The sequence below is a fragment of the Protopterus annectens genome, chromosome 13.part0 (genome assembly GCF_019279795.1).
Source record: "Protopterus annectens isolate FY-2018-M chromosome 13.part0, PAN1.0, whole genome shotgun sequence".
NCBI classification, from domain to species: domain Eukaryota; kingdom Metazoa; phylum Chordata; order Ceratodontiformes; family Protopteridae; genus Protopterus; species Protopterus annectens.
The window spans coordinates 901,754,391-901,769,269 of NC_056747.1; the positions used below are offsets into that span (position 1 = coordinate 901,754,391).

The 14,879-nt window shown below is 46.7% G+C and overlaps 1 protein-coding gene across 1 annotated transcript in view; it reads left to right on the top strand.

Annotated features, from left to right (window-relative positions):
• LOC122787760 (breast cancer type 1 susceptibility protein homolog) overlaps positions 1–14,879 on the top strand; it is a gene marked incomplete in the record, with an annotated part of 959,769 nt that overhangs the window by 753,839 nt on the left and 191,051 nt on the right. The window contains 1 exon segment of the mRNA XM_044054657.1: positions 8,655–8,712. Coding sequence (XP_043910592.1) covers positions 8,655–8,712 — 58 coding nt within the window.

Genomic DNA, 14,879 nt, shown 5'->3' on the forward strand with positions numbered 1-14,879 from the left:
TTACTTTCTGTAACTTTTAGTGTGTTATAGATTATGGCTGACCAGCCTAAATCTATATTTTAATAAGCTCTCACGCTGATGGCCACACTGTGTGTGTCTTGGGGTTGAACACCTCACATCTGGTTGTTCCATTTGTGCAGGGTTCAAGAGGTCCAAGCTGGTCTTGGCGGGTCTTTTACCGCCAGACTCGGGACTACTGTGGCTGCAGTTGTTCCCCTGTGGCACCCCTCCTGCTCCTGGGACTCAAACTCCCGCTTCTGGAGAGGAGAGGGATGCTGAGGAGAAGCACCTGGCGGGCGAGACCTCTGTTTCGCCCCGCCAGCCTCCTCCTTCGGCTCCGGTCCCTGTGTGCTTTTCACGGGTCCTGAGGAGGAGGAGACCCGATCGAGGCTATCGAGGAGGCACAGATCTACCCATAGCCTTTCTGATGCTGATCTGGACCGGATGATGAGAAGGTTCATCCAGGCCCAGATGCAGATGGGAGTGGACCCGATCTCGGAGCCTGGATCCGAGCCCTCTGCACTGGGCCAGGCTTCCACCATCCGGCCCCTGGGACAGCCCCTGCTCCTATGGAGCAAATTGCTGCTGACTCCTCTGACAGCCCCCAGAGGAGGCCCCTCGCAAGCAAAAGGAGGCACATTGACTCCCGAGTCTCTCACAGAAGACACGGACTTGGAGGAAGGGAAGGCTCCCCACGGTCACCCCGAGGATGTCTCCTTTGGAGACATCATGGAAATGTGGTCTGCCCCAAGTCTTCCTCGGACGAGTCCGTGTTCTTGGAGGCATTTGAAGCGGGCCCGTCTACCTCTTGGGTGTCCCTGGTGGACCTTATTACCACCAGGGCGTGGAAGGAACCGGACACCGTGGAGCCAATTCCCAAAGACGGATAGGATCCTTAGTCCGCCATCCGACAGGACCCATTGGAGTAAGGGGCCTCCTGTAGATGCCATGTTGATGGCGGCCACAAAGAGGGAACTGGCTCAGGAGAGTCCCTCAGTCCACCCACCGAGCAAGGAGTCTCGGATGATGGACCGCTTGGGAAGCGGATGTTCAGTTCCCTTCTCGTAAGGGCGCTGAACTATTTGGCACATGTTATTCGGATGCAGCGAGATCTTATTAAGTCCATTTCGAGGAGGACAGAGTTCTGCACTCCACCAAAATGGCCACTCTTAGGTCAGTTACAAATACTTCTATGCGGCTACTCTCCCATGCAGCGGAGGCGGCTAGAGCTGCGGGACAGGACTGGTCACTAGACGTCAGGCCTGGCTCCGCCATCACTGATTTCTGAGCCCTTCAAGGCGCCTTTGATGGTTCTGCTCTGTTTGGCAAGACCGTTGACCCAGAGCGAGAAGGACGGAAGACGCTGTCTGCCGTCTGCACCCCAGAGGCCCTATTCTAGGAACCAAAAGGGTCAGAAGAAGATGTGGTTCGAAGTCGCAGCAGTCCCAGCCTGCTCGACAACCAGTCCTTCCGTGGCAGAGGAGGACAGGGAGGGCGCCGCCCTAGAGGCAGAGGGGCTCCCAGAAACTTCGGGTCCAGGGAACCTTTCTCTGAACGGCCGCCCGACTGCTCTACTCTGGAGGCAGTCGGGGACGTTCCGGGGCACCTAGCGGCATGGGAGTCCATAACATCGGACCGCTGGGTTCTCCAAATCATATCCAGGGGATATCGCATTCCTTTCCTTCACCTTCCAAAGTTGAAGTCCCTCCCAGACGCCCCACCCGGTCAACGGGAGGCCGCTGGCAGAAATTGGCCATCTGCTAAAGAAAAGAGCCATCCAGCCCGTTCCCCAGACCAGATCGGATCAGGGTTCTACTCCAGATTCTTTTAGTGCCAAAAGACGGGGAACTAAGACCAATCCTAGACCTCTCTCTCTTGAATCTGGCAGTCCCCAAAGAAAAATTCAATGGTCACTCTGCAATCTATTCTCCCCTTCTGGGAGAAAATCACTGGATGTGCTCGATAGATCTCAAGGACGCGTACTACCACATCCTGATGGACAGGCGCCCAGGAGGTTTCTCCGCCTGCTGGGAGCCAGTCACTACCAGTTCGGGTCCTTCCCTTTGGTCTCACCACAGCCCCCAGGGTGTTCACCAAAGTACTAGCAGTGGTAGCGGCCCACCTGAGGCTTCAGGGGTGCAGGTCTTTCCCTACCTGGACGACTGGCTTCTTACCCCAACAAGGCATCTACTTCTCTTGGCGAGACTCCTTTCTCCATCTTGCTCCATTTCTGGGCATCACAATAAATACAAAGAAGTCCAACCTGGCCCACACAGCTCTTAGATTTCATAGGGGCCAGACTAGACACAAGGAGTTTACGAGCCTTCCTCACGACAGAGTTCTAAATCTGCAGCTCCAGGTGCGGGCCATTCTCCATTCAAGTTCTGTTCCAGCGGAGTTGGTCCTGAGGGCTCTAGGGTCCATGGCTTCGCTATAGCACTTCTTCCTCTTGCCAGGCTCAATATCGCATTCTACAGTGGACGCTCTTAGTACAGTGGTCATACCTTGCTCTCCCATGCATCATCCCATAGCGATCAGCAAGGCTTGCAAGCGGTCCCTCTTGTGGTGGCTCCACTCCCGGATCTCCACGAAGGTCGCCCATTTTGTGCTTCTCCCCTCTCGCCACGGTGACCACGGACGCCTCCCGCCTCGGGTGGGGGCACTTTTGCGGACAGTCCAAGGCACGTGGAGCGATTCAGAGACCTTACTGCATATCAATGTTCTAGAGATGAGAGCAGTGCTCTTAGCGTTGCTAGCACTTCAGGACTTTCTTCCCTTGGGAACAATTGCGATTCAATCGGACAATATGTCTGTTGTCTGGTACATCAACAAGCAAGGGGAACAAGGTCTTACCCTCTTTGTCGAGGCCATGAGAGTTTGGGAATGGGCAATCTCCACCAATCGCTTTCTCATAGCAACGCACATTCCGGTCGGTCCAACATCCTAGCGGACAAGCTCAGTCGCACCATTCTGACCCCGTGGTCTCTCAATTGTCAAGTAGCGGGCATATTCGCACGGTGGGGAACCCTTCATGCGATCTTTTGCTTCTCCCTCAAACACCAAGTGCGACAGTTTTTCGCTCTAATACCTCCTCCGGAGGTACCCCAAGAGACGCTCTGGTGCATGCTTGGCCACCCGGTCTTCTGTATGCCTATCCACCCTTGCCTCTGATGCTGCAAGTTCTTCAGAAAGCCTCTCGGGTGGGTTGCAGAATGATTCTCATTGCTCCATTCTGGCCTCGACAGATCTGGTTCCCCTTCCTAAGGTCTCACTCGGTGAATCCTCCTTGGATTCTAGATCCCATCCGGATCTGATATCCCATCCATCCTGCATTCCTCCTCCGAACCTGGACAACCTGAAGCTGACCGCTTGGCTGCTCCAGTTCCACTCTTGATAAGGACTCGGTATTTCTTCACGGTAAAGGCTATTTTGGTGGCGGCTCATAAACCATCCACTAGAAAGGTTTACGAAGCAAATGGAAACGTTTCTCTGTGTGGGCGGCAAGGCCTGAATCCCTTCACGGTTCCTCTCCCTGTAGTGCTTGATTTTCTAACCTCTCTTTAATGATGGTGCCAGCAGTTCCACAGTCAAAGTTCAACTGGCGGCAATTTCTCACTATCACATTGGTCAAGATTCTAATCCTCTTATGTCAGCCAAATTGTGTAAAACATTTCTTAAAGGTACTTTTCTTCTCAGGCCCCTATAAAACAAGCAGTTCCTCCTTGGGACCTTTCTTTGGTCCTACAGGCCTTGACCGCTCCCCTTCGAGCCCGGATCTCAAATTCTTGTCCTACAAGACAGCCTTTTGGTAGCCATTACATCAGCCAAGAGAGTTTCTGAACTTCAAGCTTTATCAGCTAAACCTCCTTACTTGGTATTTCATCCGGACCGTGTCTCCCTCAGGACCAACCGTCCTTCCTTCCTAAAATCGCTTCTGAAGCAAACATCAATCAATCCATTAACCTCCCTGTTTTCTTCCCTAAATATGAAAACAAAGGTGAATATAAGCTACACTCACTAGATGTTCACAGGCAACTTAGATTTTATCTCAACAGGACAGCTGGTCATAGGCAATCCGACCAGCTGTTTATTTCCTTTGCAAAATTCAATTTGGGCAAGCCAATTTCTAAAGTTTCTCTGTCCCGCTGGATTTCACAGTGCATTTTATTGGCTTATCAAGCGTCAGGAAGGCCGGTGTTCATGCCCATTCAACCCGGTCAGTATCTACCTCGGCAGCCTTCAAGGCTAGGATTCCTCTAGATGATATTTGTGCAGCAGCCACGTGGGCTTCATCTCATACATTTATTTCCCACTATAAGTTGGATCTTGCATCTAGGGGTAGAGCATCCTTTGGCTCAGCGGTGCTCGAATATCCTTCCATGATGGCCCCAAGATTCAGGTAGCTGGGGACTCTGTCCCACAGGTTGCAGACAAATGAATATCCTACTTCAGATTTAGAAGTTATGTACTCACCATAACGTTCCATCTGAGTAGGTGTATTCATTTGTCTGCAACCATCCCGCCCTCCTATCCCCCTGGCCTTTCAGTTTCCTGCATATTCTTTGTTACCCTTTTTAGGGTATTGTTGCTTTGGCAAACTCGATCTGAGGTCATGAGGGTAGAGCAGGGCATTATGGGTGAGGGGAGGAGCTGAGAGCTTGGATCCATAGCTGGAAAACCATGCCGGTTCGGATCCGATATCGGATCCATAACCCACAGGTTGCAGACAAATGAATACACCTACTCAGATGGAACGTTATGGTGAGTACATAACTTCTAATTACATCTACAACAGAGTCCTCTTAGCAATAGTTTCTCTTCTTTTTACCAGGATAAGGTATAAGCCTTTATGATCTGAAATATCTGTAGTCTCAGAACAATCAACCACAACTGTGTTGTCATATTTATTAGCTTCCTTGTGTGGAGTTGTATCTCTTCTTGCTATACTGGAAACATTTTAGCCTTGTCCTGTTTGGTGCTGAGTAACCCTTTTTGTGCACTTATGCCCTGATGGCTAAAGAGTGGTCGCCTTTTCCTCTTCAGTTTTACACTCCCAATCTGATAACCAGATTTTCATGTTGTCATGCAAAGTGCTGAGTGACTGCTCCCTTATCTTAAGGTCTTCTTGCATTTCAGAAATAGTGAACTGACATCCACTTGCCCACCTGTGAAAGTAGGTGCTTAGTTCTATAGTATAATCTCATGCACACTGTCATCTGCTTTGTTTCTTTGTTCTCTGAATTTAGTGCCATACATTTATTTATTTATTATTGTTTACTGGGGAAGTCCGACTTGGAACTTGGCCAATTTTCAGCAGAGCCCCGGGGAGAAGTGCTCCAGATGCATGTCTTTGAAACGTGGGAGGAAACCAGAGTACCCGGAGAAAACCCACACAAACGCAGGGAGGACATGCAGACTCCAATACATAAATAATAAATAAATAAATTTACTACTGACTGCTGACAATACATGTCAGCAGTCCGTTTTAAATCATTCAAATAAACAGTATCATGAGTTAACTAATCTGCGTTAGATTGGTTAATATACGTTGATATATTGGGAGTGCAATATTGTGTTTCTTGAGCACTGATATTTTGAAAATTGCAATTCAGTGAAGCAATGAATTCCAAAGCTTGCTGTTGCACTTTCAAGGCTGTTATGATGCATCTCCATGCCCCTACTAGCTCCTAGATCATTTTACCTCAGTGAAAGGGAAAAACTGCAAGTTGTTTCAAACTTGGTATACTTTCCCACATTTCATACTTTTACTTGCACTCTTCTGACAATCACAGTATTCTTAAATTGGAGCAGACATTTCACCTTTGGGCACGCTGGCAGTTGGACTCCACAATGGCAGTTTTCTGTAGTTTTACTGCGGGTGGTTATTACTTCTGTCCAGGATGTTGCCATTTGAGAGTCCTTCATTCCCCTGGTGTCCACCAGGGTCTCTGCTTTTGTGGTTGAGACCTTTCAAGATAAACTTCTCAAGGTGTTCCTCTACCAGGATGACTTGTTTCTGGTGGCCTATGTAGGGACTCCCTGGAGGAGCCTTTCTGAGGATGCTTCCTTTGATGTAGTCAATGGAGTAATCATAAATTTCAGATATATCTGTACTTTGCTCATAGAAAGTATTTCATTGAGGTTAAGTTGGACACTGTTTGCTATGCTTTTGGAGAGGGTCCAGGAGGTGGTGGTCTTGGCATTCTAGGTGAAGGATGCAAAGCAGAATCCAGGCTTGGACCCTGCTGTCCTTCATGGTCTTTGTCACCAGGCCATGGTGCGGAGGACGGTGCCTACTAGTCTTTCTCCTCGGTCTTCCCTTTCTGCAGTGAAGCACATAATAGAGTCTAATAACAGAATCTTTATTTGTGGGTTGTGGAGCCCACATAGTCTCCTTTGTGGTATAAGGAGAGTGTGGTCCCCCCTAGGCAGGGCCTACACCTCAATCGTTTTGGAGTTTTAGGCAGTGCTTTTGATGCTAAAGGCCTTGGAGAAGAACCTGCTTCATTAGCCTTACCTCATTTATTCAGGCCAACTAGCCATTTAAATGGCATCTAAGCAAACAAGGCTCCCATGGTTTTACCATTGCCTAGCAAGGTGATGTTTCACTGGCACTGGGCCACAGGGAGGCTGTCAGTTTCTAACTGGCTCCTATTCCTTGTGAAGAGAATGATCTGGTGAATTATCTGAGATGGGGCTCCAGATATCTCATGGGAACCTGTGATTTTTACAGACCAATGCCTAGTCTTTGTTTTCCTGAAGTGATGCACTCAAGTGACCTGCTTCTCTCTATGGAGACATCATCTTCATCTCTCCTGTTCACTTCAGCAAGGAGTGTGTGTGTGTGTGTGTGTGTGGGGGTTGTGATGGATACATTAGATCTCCCTTGGCAGTGAATATTGCTGTAAGCATTTTTTCTTATTCCATGATTAATGACAAGGTTAGAGGAAAAAGTCCAGTACTCACTCATTGCCATGAGGGGTGTGCCTTTAGGCTATATTTTCCTTAGTGTTGGAGGTGACCTTCCTTTCTACCAAAAGATGTCACTCTGGTTGGGTTGTTAGCTAGCTCCAGTGCAAGGGCTGGCTAAGGTGTAGATTCCTAATCTCATCAAGATTGCCAGCTGGAGTTTTATAGGTGGTTGAGCTTGCTTGAAAGCCTTCCTTTTGGCAAATAAGCCTCCAGATGAAAGTAGTTTTCACTTTGCAGTAGTTTCCTATTCTACCCCAGTTGGTTAGTTTGCAGATAGTCCAAACACAGTTCAGGTAATGATATGATCAGGGCTCACGTTATACTACAGTTGTGATACACAAGTCTGCTGTTACTGGGCATCACAGCCTTATGAAAAGCAGGACTTAGGCCTAGCACTGGCTGGTCAAGTAGTTCCTGAAATGGCTGCATCTGTGTACCCCTCTGAGCAACCCTCTCTCTCTGTGGGTTTTGAACCTTTTGGTTGATAGATTTGCCCTTCTGCCTTTTGAGACAGCTCAAAAGTGTTAGTCTTTATCACAGAAAAAAACTGTTTTTCATGACTATCACTTCTGGATGTTGGGTTAGAGTATCTAACTGGGAAAACCACCCACTTCCTTCCTGTTTGTGAAGGCTCCCTAAACCAGTCCAAGCATTGTTTTTTATCCAACAGACAGCAGAAGAGAGCCTCTCACACCTGGGTGTACATCGAAAATTCAGGTATTTACCCGAGTCTGGTGCAGGAATTTAAGAAGACCCAATTGTTTTTATCCTTTGCTTCAAGTCGAGAAGACGTTGCGTTTGCTAAGCAGCCACTATTCAAGCGGATTACCAATTTATTACTTTTTTCATTGGCCATGTGCTGTGGTCTAAACCTACCCACTAGGTGAGTGTTTTTCACTGCGTGCTTCAAAAATTATTCCAGAGCTGATATTGATGCCATAGCAGTTTAGTTCCCTGTGCAGACCTTCACAAGGCATAATTGTCTTGACTATAGTTTAGGTAGTACACATTTGAGAAATTAGTACTCCAGGACTCAACTTTTGTATAATCCTTTGCCTCTTTCTACCTTACTGGTTAGGATTCAGCCCTGTCTGACTTATCAGAGAGGGAGACCTTATTATGTGTAATGGCTATTTTCTTGTTATATCATTTAACTATGGGGGACCTTGCTGAATGGGTCAGGAATCTGTCCCTTGTTTTCCCTGTGGATAAGAGTCATCTGTCTACTGCATCTGTTGGAGTTTTCCAGAAAAGTCCAGTAGATACATATTTTATATCACTTGTTTAATATTGTAATGTCAAATCTGCACTGCTGTGTCTTTATCGGCAGGAAGGTGCTTAGTGTTCACTAGCAGCATTGGAACAAACTGGGTGAGCTCTGGGGATGTTGCTTTTATGCATTTTGTGAATTACATAATGACTTGTGTATTAGAACTTGGTTCTCCGAATGAGGGATTTTACAGAAAATAATGCCTTTTGATTACTTGCTGTCTGTCTGAAATGCATGTCTTTGTCTTGAATCATTGAGTTTTCTTTGCTTTGTTTCATTTAGTAAGAAAATTTGCGCCCTGTTTTCAAAATGAAGTGATTTTCTGTTTATCATTTCATACTTTCAAGTAGTAGTGTGCATAAATAGGAAATATCAGTACAAGTTGATGGTTAATCTTTTTTTTTTTTTCCAGTTGCTTTTGAAGGATTATGAAATTTGTTGCTATGGACCTTTCACAGATATGCGCTCAGGTAAGTAATTCTGTATAAAGGAATAGTGAAGTTAAATTGTTTAAGTATAAAGTGAGTTAATTACATTTATGACAGTAAAGATATTTTTTGAAAAAGCACCGATAAAGATGCCTTCTCTGTGGAGCTTGCATAATCTCCCTTCATACATTTACTTTTCACTGTGGACTCTGCTTTCTCTCTACGTGAAACTGGCAATGCTGAAATTGCTCTTGGGTGTATTTGTAGTGTGTGTTTGTATGTGTCTGGCAGTTAGCTAGTGTCCATGAGTGCATGTATGCCAGTGTTTGCAAATGTGCATATGTGACTGTACATGAGTGCAAGTGTACATGTGGGTGTGCGCAAGTGTATATGTATATATGTGTGTGTGTGTGAGAGTGAGTGCGCCTATGCGAGTGTTTCAGTATGTGTATATATGACTGTACGCGAATACATGTGTATATCCAGCCTTCACTTACTTTTACTTTTCCTAAACAAGAGGAACCTCTTTCTTTTCTTTTAGAAGACTTTTTGCCTGTGTAACCTCATTTCTACTTTTTCTCTATTCTTTTCTTGCATCTGTTTTTCTATATCCCTTATTTTTTCACCTTCGTTTTCTATTTTTTCTCATAATTCTGTAAAATTTCTTTATTTTTCAGCTTATTTTTTATTCTTTGTTCCACCTCTCCATTTTTTGTCTACTTGTATATTACCTACCACTGTGGCCATTTTTTTTTTATAAAATTGTCTCGGTCATATGATTTTTCTGTATTTCTTTCTGTCTTAAATCTTCCTCCTTTTTAAACTCTGCATTTAATCTCTTTATCCCTTTTCCCGCCTTTATTATTTGCTTGGCTCCCCTATTCTTGCCTATACTGCTCTGTTATCTGAAAACACTGCTGTATATACACCCCTGCTGATTATTTTGTGTATTTAGAATAAATTATGTAATCAATTTCAGTTTTAAATTCCCATTTTATCTGTCCATTTTGTATTCTTTCATACTTTGAAATCTCAGCATTTTATTAAATCTGTTAACATCTTAATATCCTGTGTTATTTTTCCATTTTCTTTCCTCAGGTCGCAGTTAAAATCTCCTTACAATCACAACTGGTATATTTAATAACACTTTATTTCTTCAATCAACTGCTTTCTTTCTGTCATATTAGTATATGCATGTCACTATTATTTTTATACTTTGTATCATTCTTATATCACATATCATTAACCTTCCTGCTACTACTGTTTTTACGGCTAAAATTCTTACTACTTCATTTTTATAAGAATTCCAATTCCAGAATGCGTCTCATTTCCTACTGACCAGTTGCCCCCCTCCACACACACAGCTTATATTCTTTGTTTTTTATGTTACATTTGATATCTAGCAAGCAAACATCCATGTTTTTTTTAATCATTCCTACATCATCAAACCTCTTATATCATTTCTAATGCTAAAATCCTTATATCCTTTTCCTTTTTTTGTGTTTTACTTTCAAATCTTATTTTTCTTTTTCTTCTCCTAAGTCTCCCACCAGTTGATTATTCACTGTGTTCTTCTCCTGTTCCAATTTCTCCCTCTTCTTCTTTACTTTCTAAAATTGTGAATCTGCTTTCTTCTTGTATGTTAATAACCTCACTTTGAGCTATTTATTCTCTATTTACCTCATTCTTCAACTTTTCTTTAATATCCCCCTCCCCATACCACTTTCTCTTTCGAAATATTCTGTAGTATTTTCTACTGTTTGTCTTTCTGCTGAGTTTTCCTCTTCATCTACTTTTTCATTTTCTAATATGTGACACTCAAACCAGAAGTGCCCAAATTCTTTCTTCAAAAAGGCTTATATTTTTGTTGTATGTCCCGTCCTCCGTCCCCCCGCATTGGCCATACCTTTGTTTGTTAGTCTTTTACTAAATGATTTTCATCCCAACTGAAATAACATGCTTTGGATTGATCCCAGTAACTAACAAAATCCCCTTTCCCTGCACAATTATTGTACTATAGTTGAAATATGTTGAATGTTCCCACCCTTAACATCTGTTGTTAACCACACTTCCCAACCCCCAGTCCATGCATTTCTTTCATCACATATTTTTGTAATTTTATGTACTTTACTACATAGTGAAATAAAAACAGTTTGAACTCATGCTCATCCATATCTGGAGTCCTAAATTGCATATTTATTTTCTTTTACTTTTAGTCCAAAGCTCTGAAATAGTCTTTCCACGGTGCTACTGCATTTATTTTTTTAACTCTCGGACATAGTTTTTTTCCAGCAAGTCAAAACTTTAAGAAGTCACTTCACATAGATGTTCATCTCCCAAATTAATGCTGTTATATCTTCAGCTGTTAAGTCATAGTGGCAAAATAATACTATCCATAATGTCATACCTGTTTAAATTGCTATCACTTTTACTTTTTATTCTTACCACAGATCATCTTCTGTATGGCTGTTAAAAAAAAACTGCAACTGTTTATCTCATCTCTGTTCCTTCTTCCATTCTTCCTTGCCTTTCTTCATCTGCATAACAGCTTCATCTGAAGTAGTTATTTCATTTGTTCTGCAACCTGTGGGCATCGGATCCGATCTCGGATCCGAGCCGGCAGCTTTACTAGCTAAAAGGTCCGAGCTCCTAGCTCCTCCCCTTACCCATAATCCCCTGCTTACATACTCCCTTTCCCCTGATCTCGTTTGCCGCGGCTGAGAGAATCTTCAAGTGAAGAGCTCCTAGGCGTGGGTGAGAACTTTCTGGTTCATCAAACCTTAAAAAGTCAAAGTCAAATATTTTTTGGTTGTGTGTGTGTGTTTATTAGCTCCCTAGTCATCGTATATTATTATTAGTTTAAATTTTTTGTGGTAATTTTTGCCTTAATTCTCATTTCCCTCCCCCTTAGTGTGTGTGTTGCGTGTAATTTTTGCCTTAATTCTTATTTACCTCCCCCTTAGTGTGTGAGTGTTGTGTATTATGGCTGAAGGGCCCAAAGCCATATTCTCTAAGTGCACTGAGTGTGACCATAAGCTTTCCCCAGCTGATTGCCACACTCAGTGCGTTCTTTGTCTGGGGGTGGCCCATTTGTCCACCAGCTGCCAAATTTGTGCAGCATTTAACCCCCGGGCCACCAGGGATAGGAGGAACAAGTTAATCCTGGCGGGATTATTACCGCAGGATTCTTCTTCCTCCTCTCCCTCTAAGGCACAGGCTGCGACTGCGGCCGCCGGGCCTTTGGACCCCCCTACCGTGTCTGGGACTCGACCTCCCTCAGTTTCTCAGGGTCAGGGGGACTCTTCTTACTCCTCTAGGGAGAAGAGCCACAAAGAAAAGCACAAGAGTCACAAGAGGCGGGCTGAGACTCATCCCTCAGCCCCGCCATCTAAAGTTGCGAATCCCTCCATGAGGGCCTCCGGATCCTCTCCCTCTCGGCTCCATTCGCCTGGTTTCTCGCCGGAGTATCAGTCTCCCTCGAGGTCTTCGAGGCGGCCCTCCCGGCCCGCCTCGACGACCTCTTCTAGATCGACAAGGAGCCTGACCGACGCTGACATGGATCTGATGATGCGTCGATTTTTGCAGACTCAAATGCAGATGGGGGTGCTCCTGCCTCCCCCCCCCTTCCGGGGGGGGAGAGCAGCCCCCTTCTTTTCCCTGATAGCTCCTTCTCTGACCCGGTTTGGGGTTTCGGAGTCAATGGATCCGGGCCATTTCGGAACCGGGAAGTTGTCGGCGCCGACAGTATCGGTTACTTCGACGCCGACTTTACCCTCGAGCTTGTTGGATCCTGGCTCTCTGGGCCGAGAGCCGAGCGTCGGATCCATGTGGGTAGGTGTGTCTTCGGCGCCGTTCAGGTTGGAGCACATTTCCCTATCGGGTCTGACCGCTTCGGCTCTGACGCCAATCCCTACCTCGGAGCCGAGGGGGCTGCTTTCGGAGCCTGGGGAAAGCGGTTTGCCTTCAGCATTTGAGGTAGTGGAGAGGGTTCTGTCGAGATCTTCCAGATCCCCAGATCGGGCGATGAATCCTCCCGCCCCTCCCTACGCATTTGGGTCTATCCTCCATCATCCGGCCACTGGGACAGCCTGCGCCAACACTCCAGTTAGTTCCCTTAGAGGAACAGGACCCTATGGGGGAACCCTCCTCGGATAGCCCCACCGAGGAGGTCCCTCGCAAACGGAAGTGCAAAAGGAGGCACCTGGACTCCCCTGAGTCCCTCACGGAAGACACAGATTTGGATGAAGGGGAAGGTTCCCCAAGATCACCCCCTGAGGATGTCTCCTTTGGAGACATCATGGAAATGTTGCAAATTAGAGGAGGGTGGTCTGCCCAAAAACCTTCCGCGGACGAGTCTGTGTTTCTGGAGGCGTTTGATGCAGGCCCGTCTACCTCCTGGGTGTCCCCCCCGGCTGACCCCCTGGTAGACTTAATTACTACCAGGGCGTGGAAGGAACCGGACATCGTGGAGCCAATTCCATGGAGGCCAGATAAGATTCCTAGTCCTCCCTCGGATAGGCAGGCTTGGTCTAAGGGTTCACCAGTAGATGCCATGTTGGTGGTGGCAGTCACGAAGAAGGAGCTAGCACAGGAGAGTTCCTTGGTCCATCCTCCGGATAAGGAATCTCGGACGTCGGACCACATTCGAAAGCGGATGTTTGCTTCAGCCACCTTTTCTATAAGGGCGCTGAACTACATGGCGCACGTCATCAGACTCCATTGAGACGTAATAAAGGAATACGCTGGGGCTCCCCTGGAGTCCATGACGGCCGAGGATGAGGACTTTCTCGACTCGCATGGCCACTCTGAAATCTATTTCTAACATGTCTATGCGGCTACTCTCCCATGCCACGGAGGGAGCGGCTAGAGCTAGCGGAGCAGGGGTCGCCTTGCGGCATCATGCCTGGCTCCGCCTTTGCGATTTTGCAGAACCTTTCAAGGCGTCCTTCACGAACGCGCCCTTTGACGGTTCTTCGCTCTTTGGCAAGACCGTCCGCGAGACGCTGGTCCAAAGTGAGAAGGACGGGAAGATGCTGTCTGCCGTCTGAGTCCGCTTCTCTAATCCCCAACGATCCTTCTCTAGGAATCAGAGGGGACAAAAGAAGATGTGGTTCTCGAAGTCTCAGCAGTCCCATCCAGCTTCGGACCCCTCGTCCTTCAGAGGCAGAGGAGGACAAGGTGGATGCCGGCCCAGAGGCGGGGGGGGGCGCGTAATTTCGGGTCTAGAGAACCGTTCTCAGACAGGCCTGCGCAACAGCCCTGAAGGCTTACCTGACTGTCCCTCTCTGGAGACAGTCGGGGGCATCTATCGGAGCACCTCCAAAATTGGGAGTCCATTACGACGGATCGGTAGGTGCTCCGAATCCTATCCAGAGGTTACACCATTCCCTTTCTAAGTCTTCCCCCTCCTATGAAGCGCCTCCCCGATGTCCCACCCGATCAAAGGGAGGCGGCAGCTTCGGAGGTTTTGAAGCTGCTAGAAAAAAGAGCCATCCAGCACGTCCCCCCAGACCAGTTTGGATTGGGCAATTACACCAGGTTCTTTTTAGTGCCAAAAAAGACGGGGGACTTAAGACCGATTCTAGACCTTTCTTCCCTGAACCTGTTCATTCCCAAAGAAAAGTTCCGGATGGTCACTCTGCAATCAATTCTCCCCCTTCTTCGGGAGAACGACTGGATGTGCTCCATAGACCTCAAGGATGCGTACTACCATATTCTTATGGACAGATGATCCAGGAGGTTTCTCCGCTTTCGGCTGGGAGCCAGTCATTTTCGGTTCAGGGTTCGGCCTCTCCACAGCCCCCAGGGTATTCACCAAGGTCATGGCAGTTGTTGCAGCCCACCTGAGACTCCAGGGCATTCAGGTCTTTCCCTACCTGGACGACTGGCTCCTCACCGCCTCCAACAGGCATCAGCTTTGTTCTGCCAGAGACTATTCTCTCACTCTTGCCCAGTGTCTGGGCATTTCAATAAACTTCCAAAAATCCTTCCTTCGTCCTGTACAGGTTCTGGAATTCATAGGGGCCAAAATAGATACTCTCCTCTCTAAGGACCTTTTAACATCAGACAGATTGAGCAGTTTGTCACGTCATGTTATGGCACTTCAGTCCCCAGCTCCATCAGCAGAATTAGTCCCGAGAGCGCTAGGCTCTATGGCGGCAGCAATCAGTCTTTCCCTGCACGCACGTCTGCGGATGAGAATTCTTCAA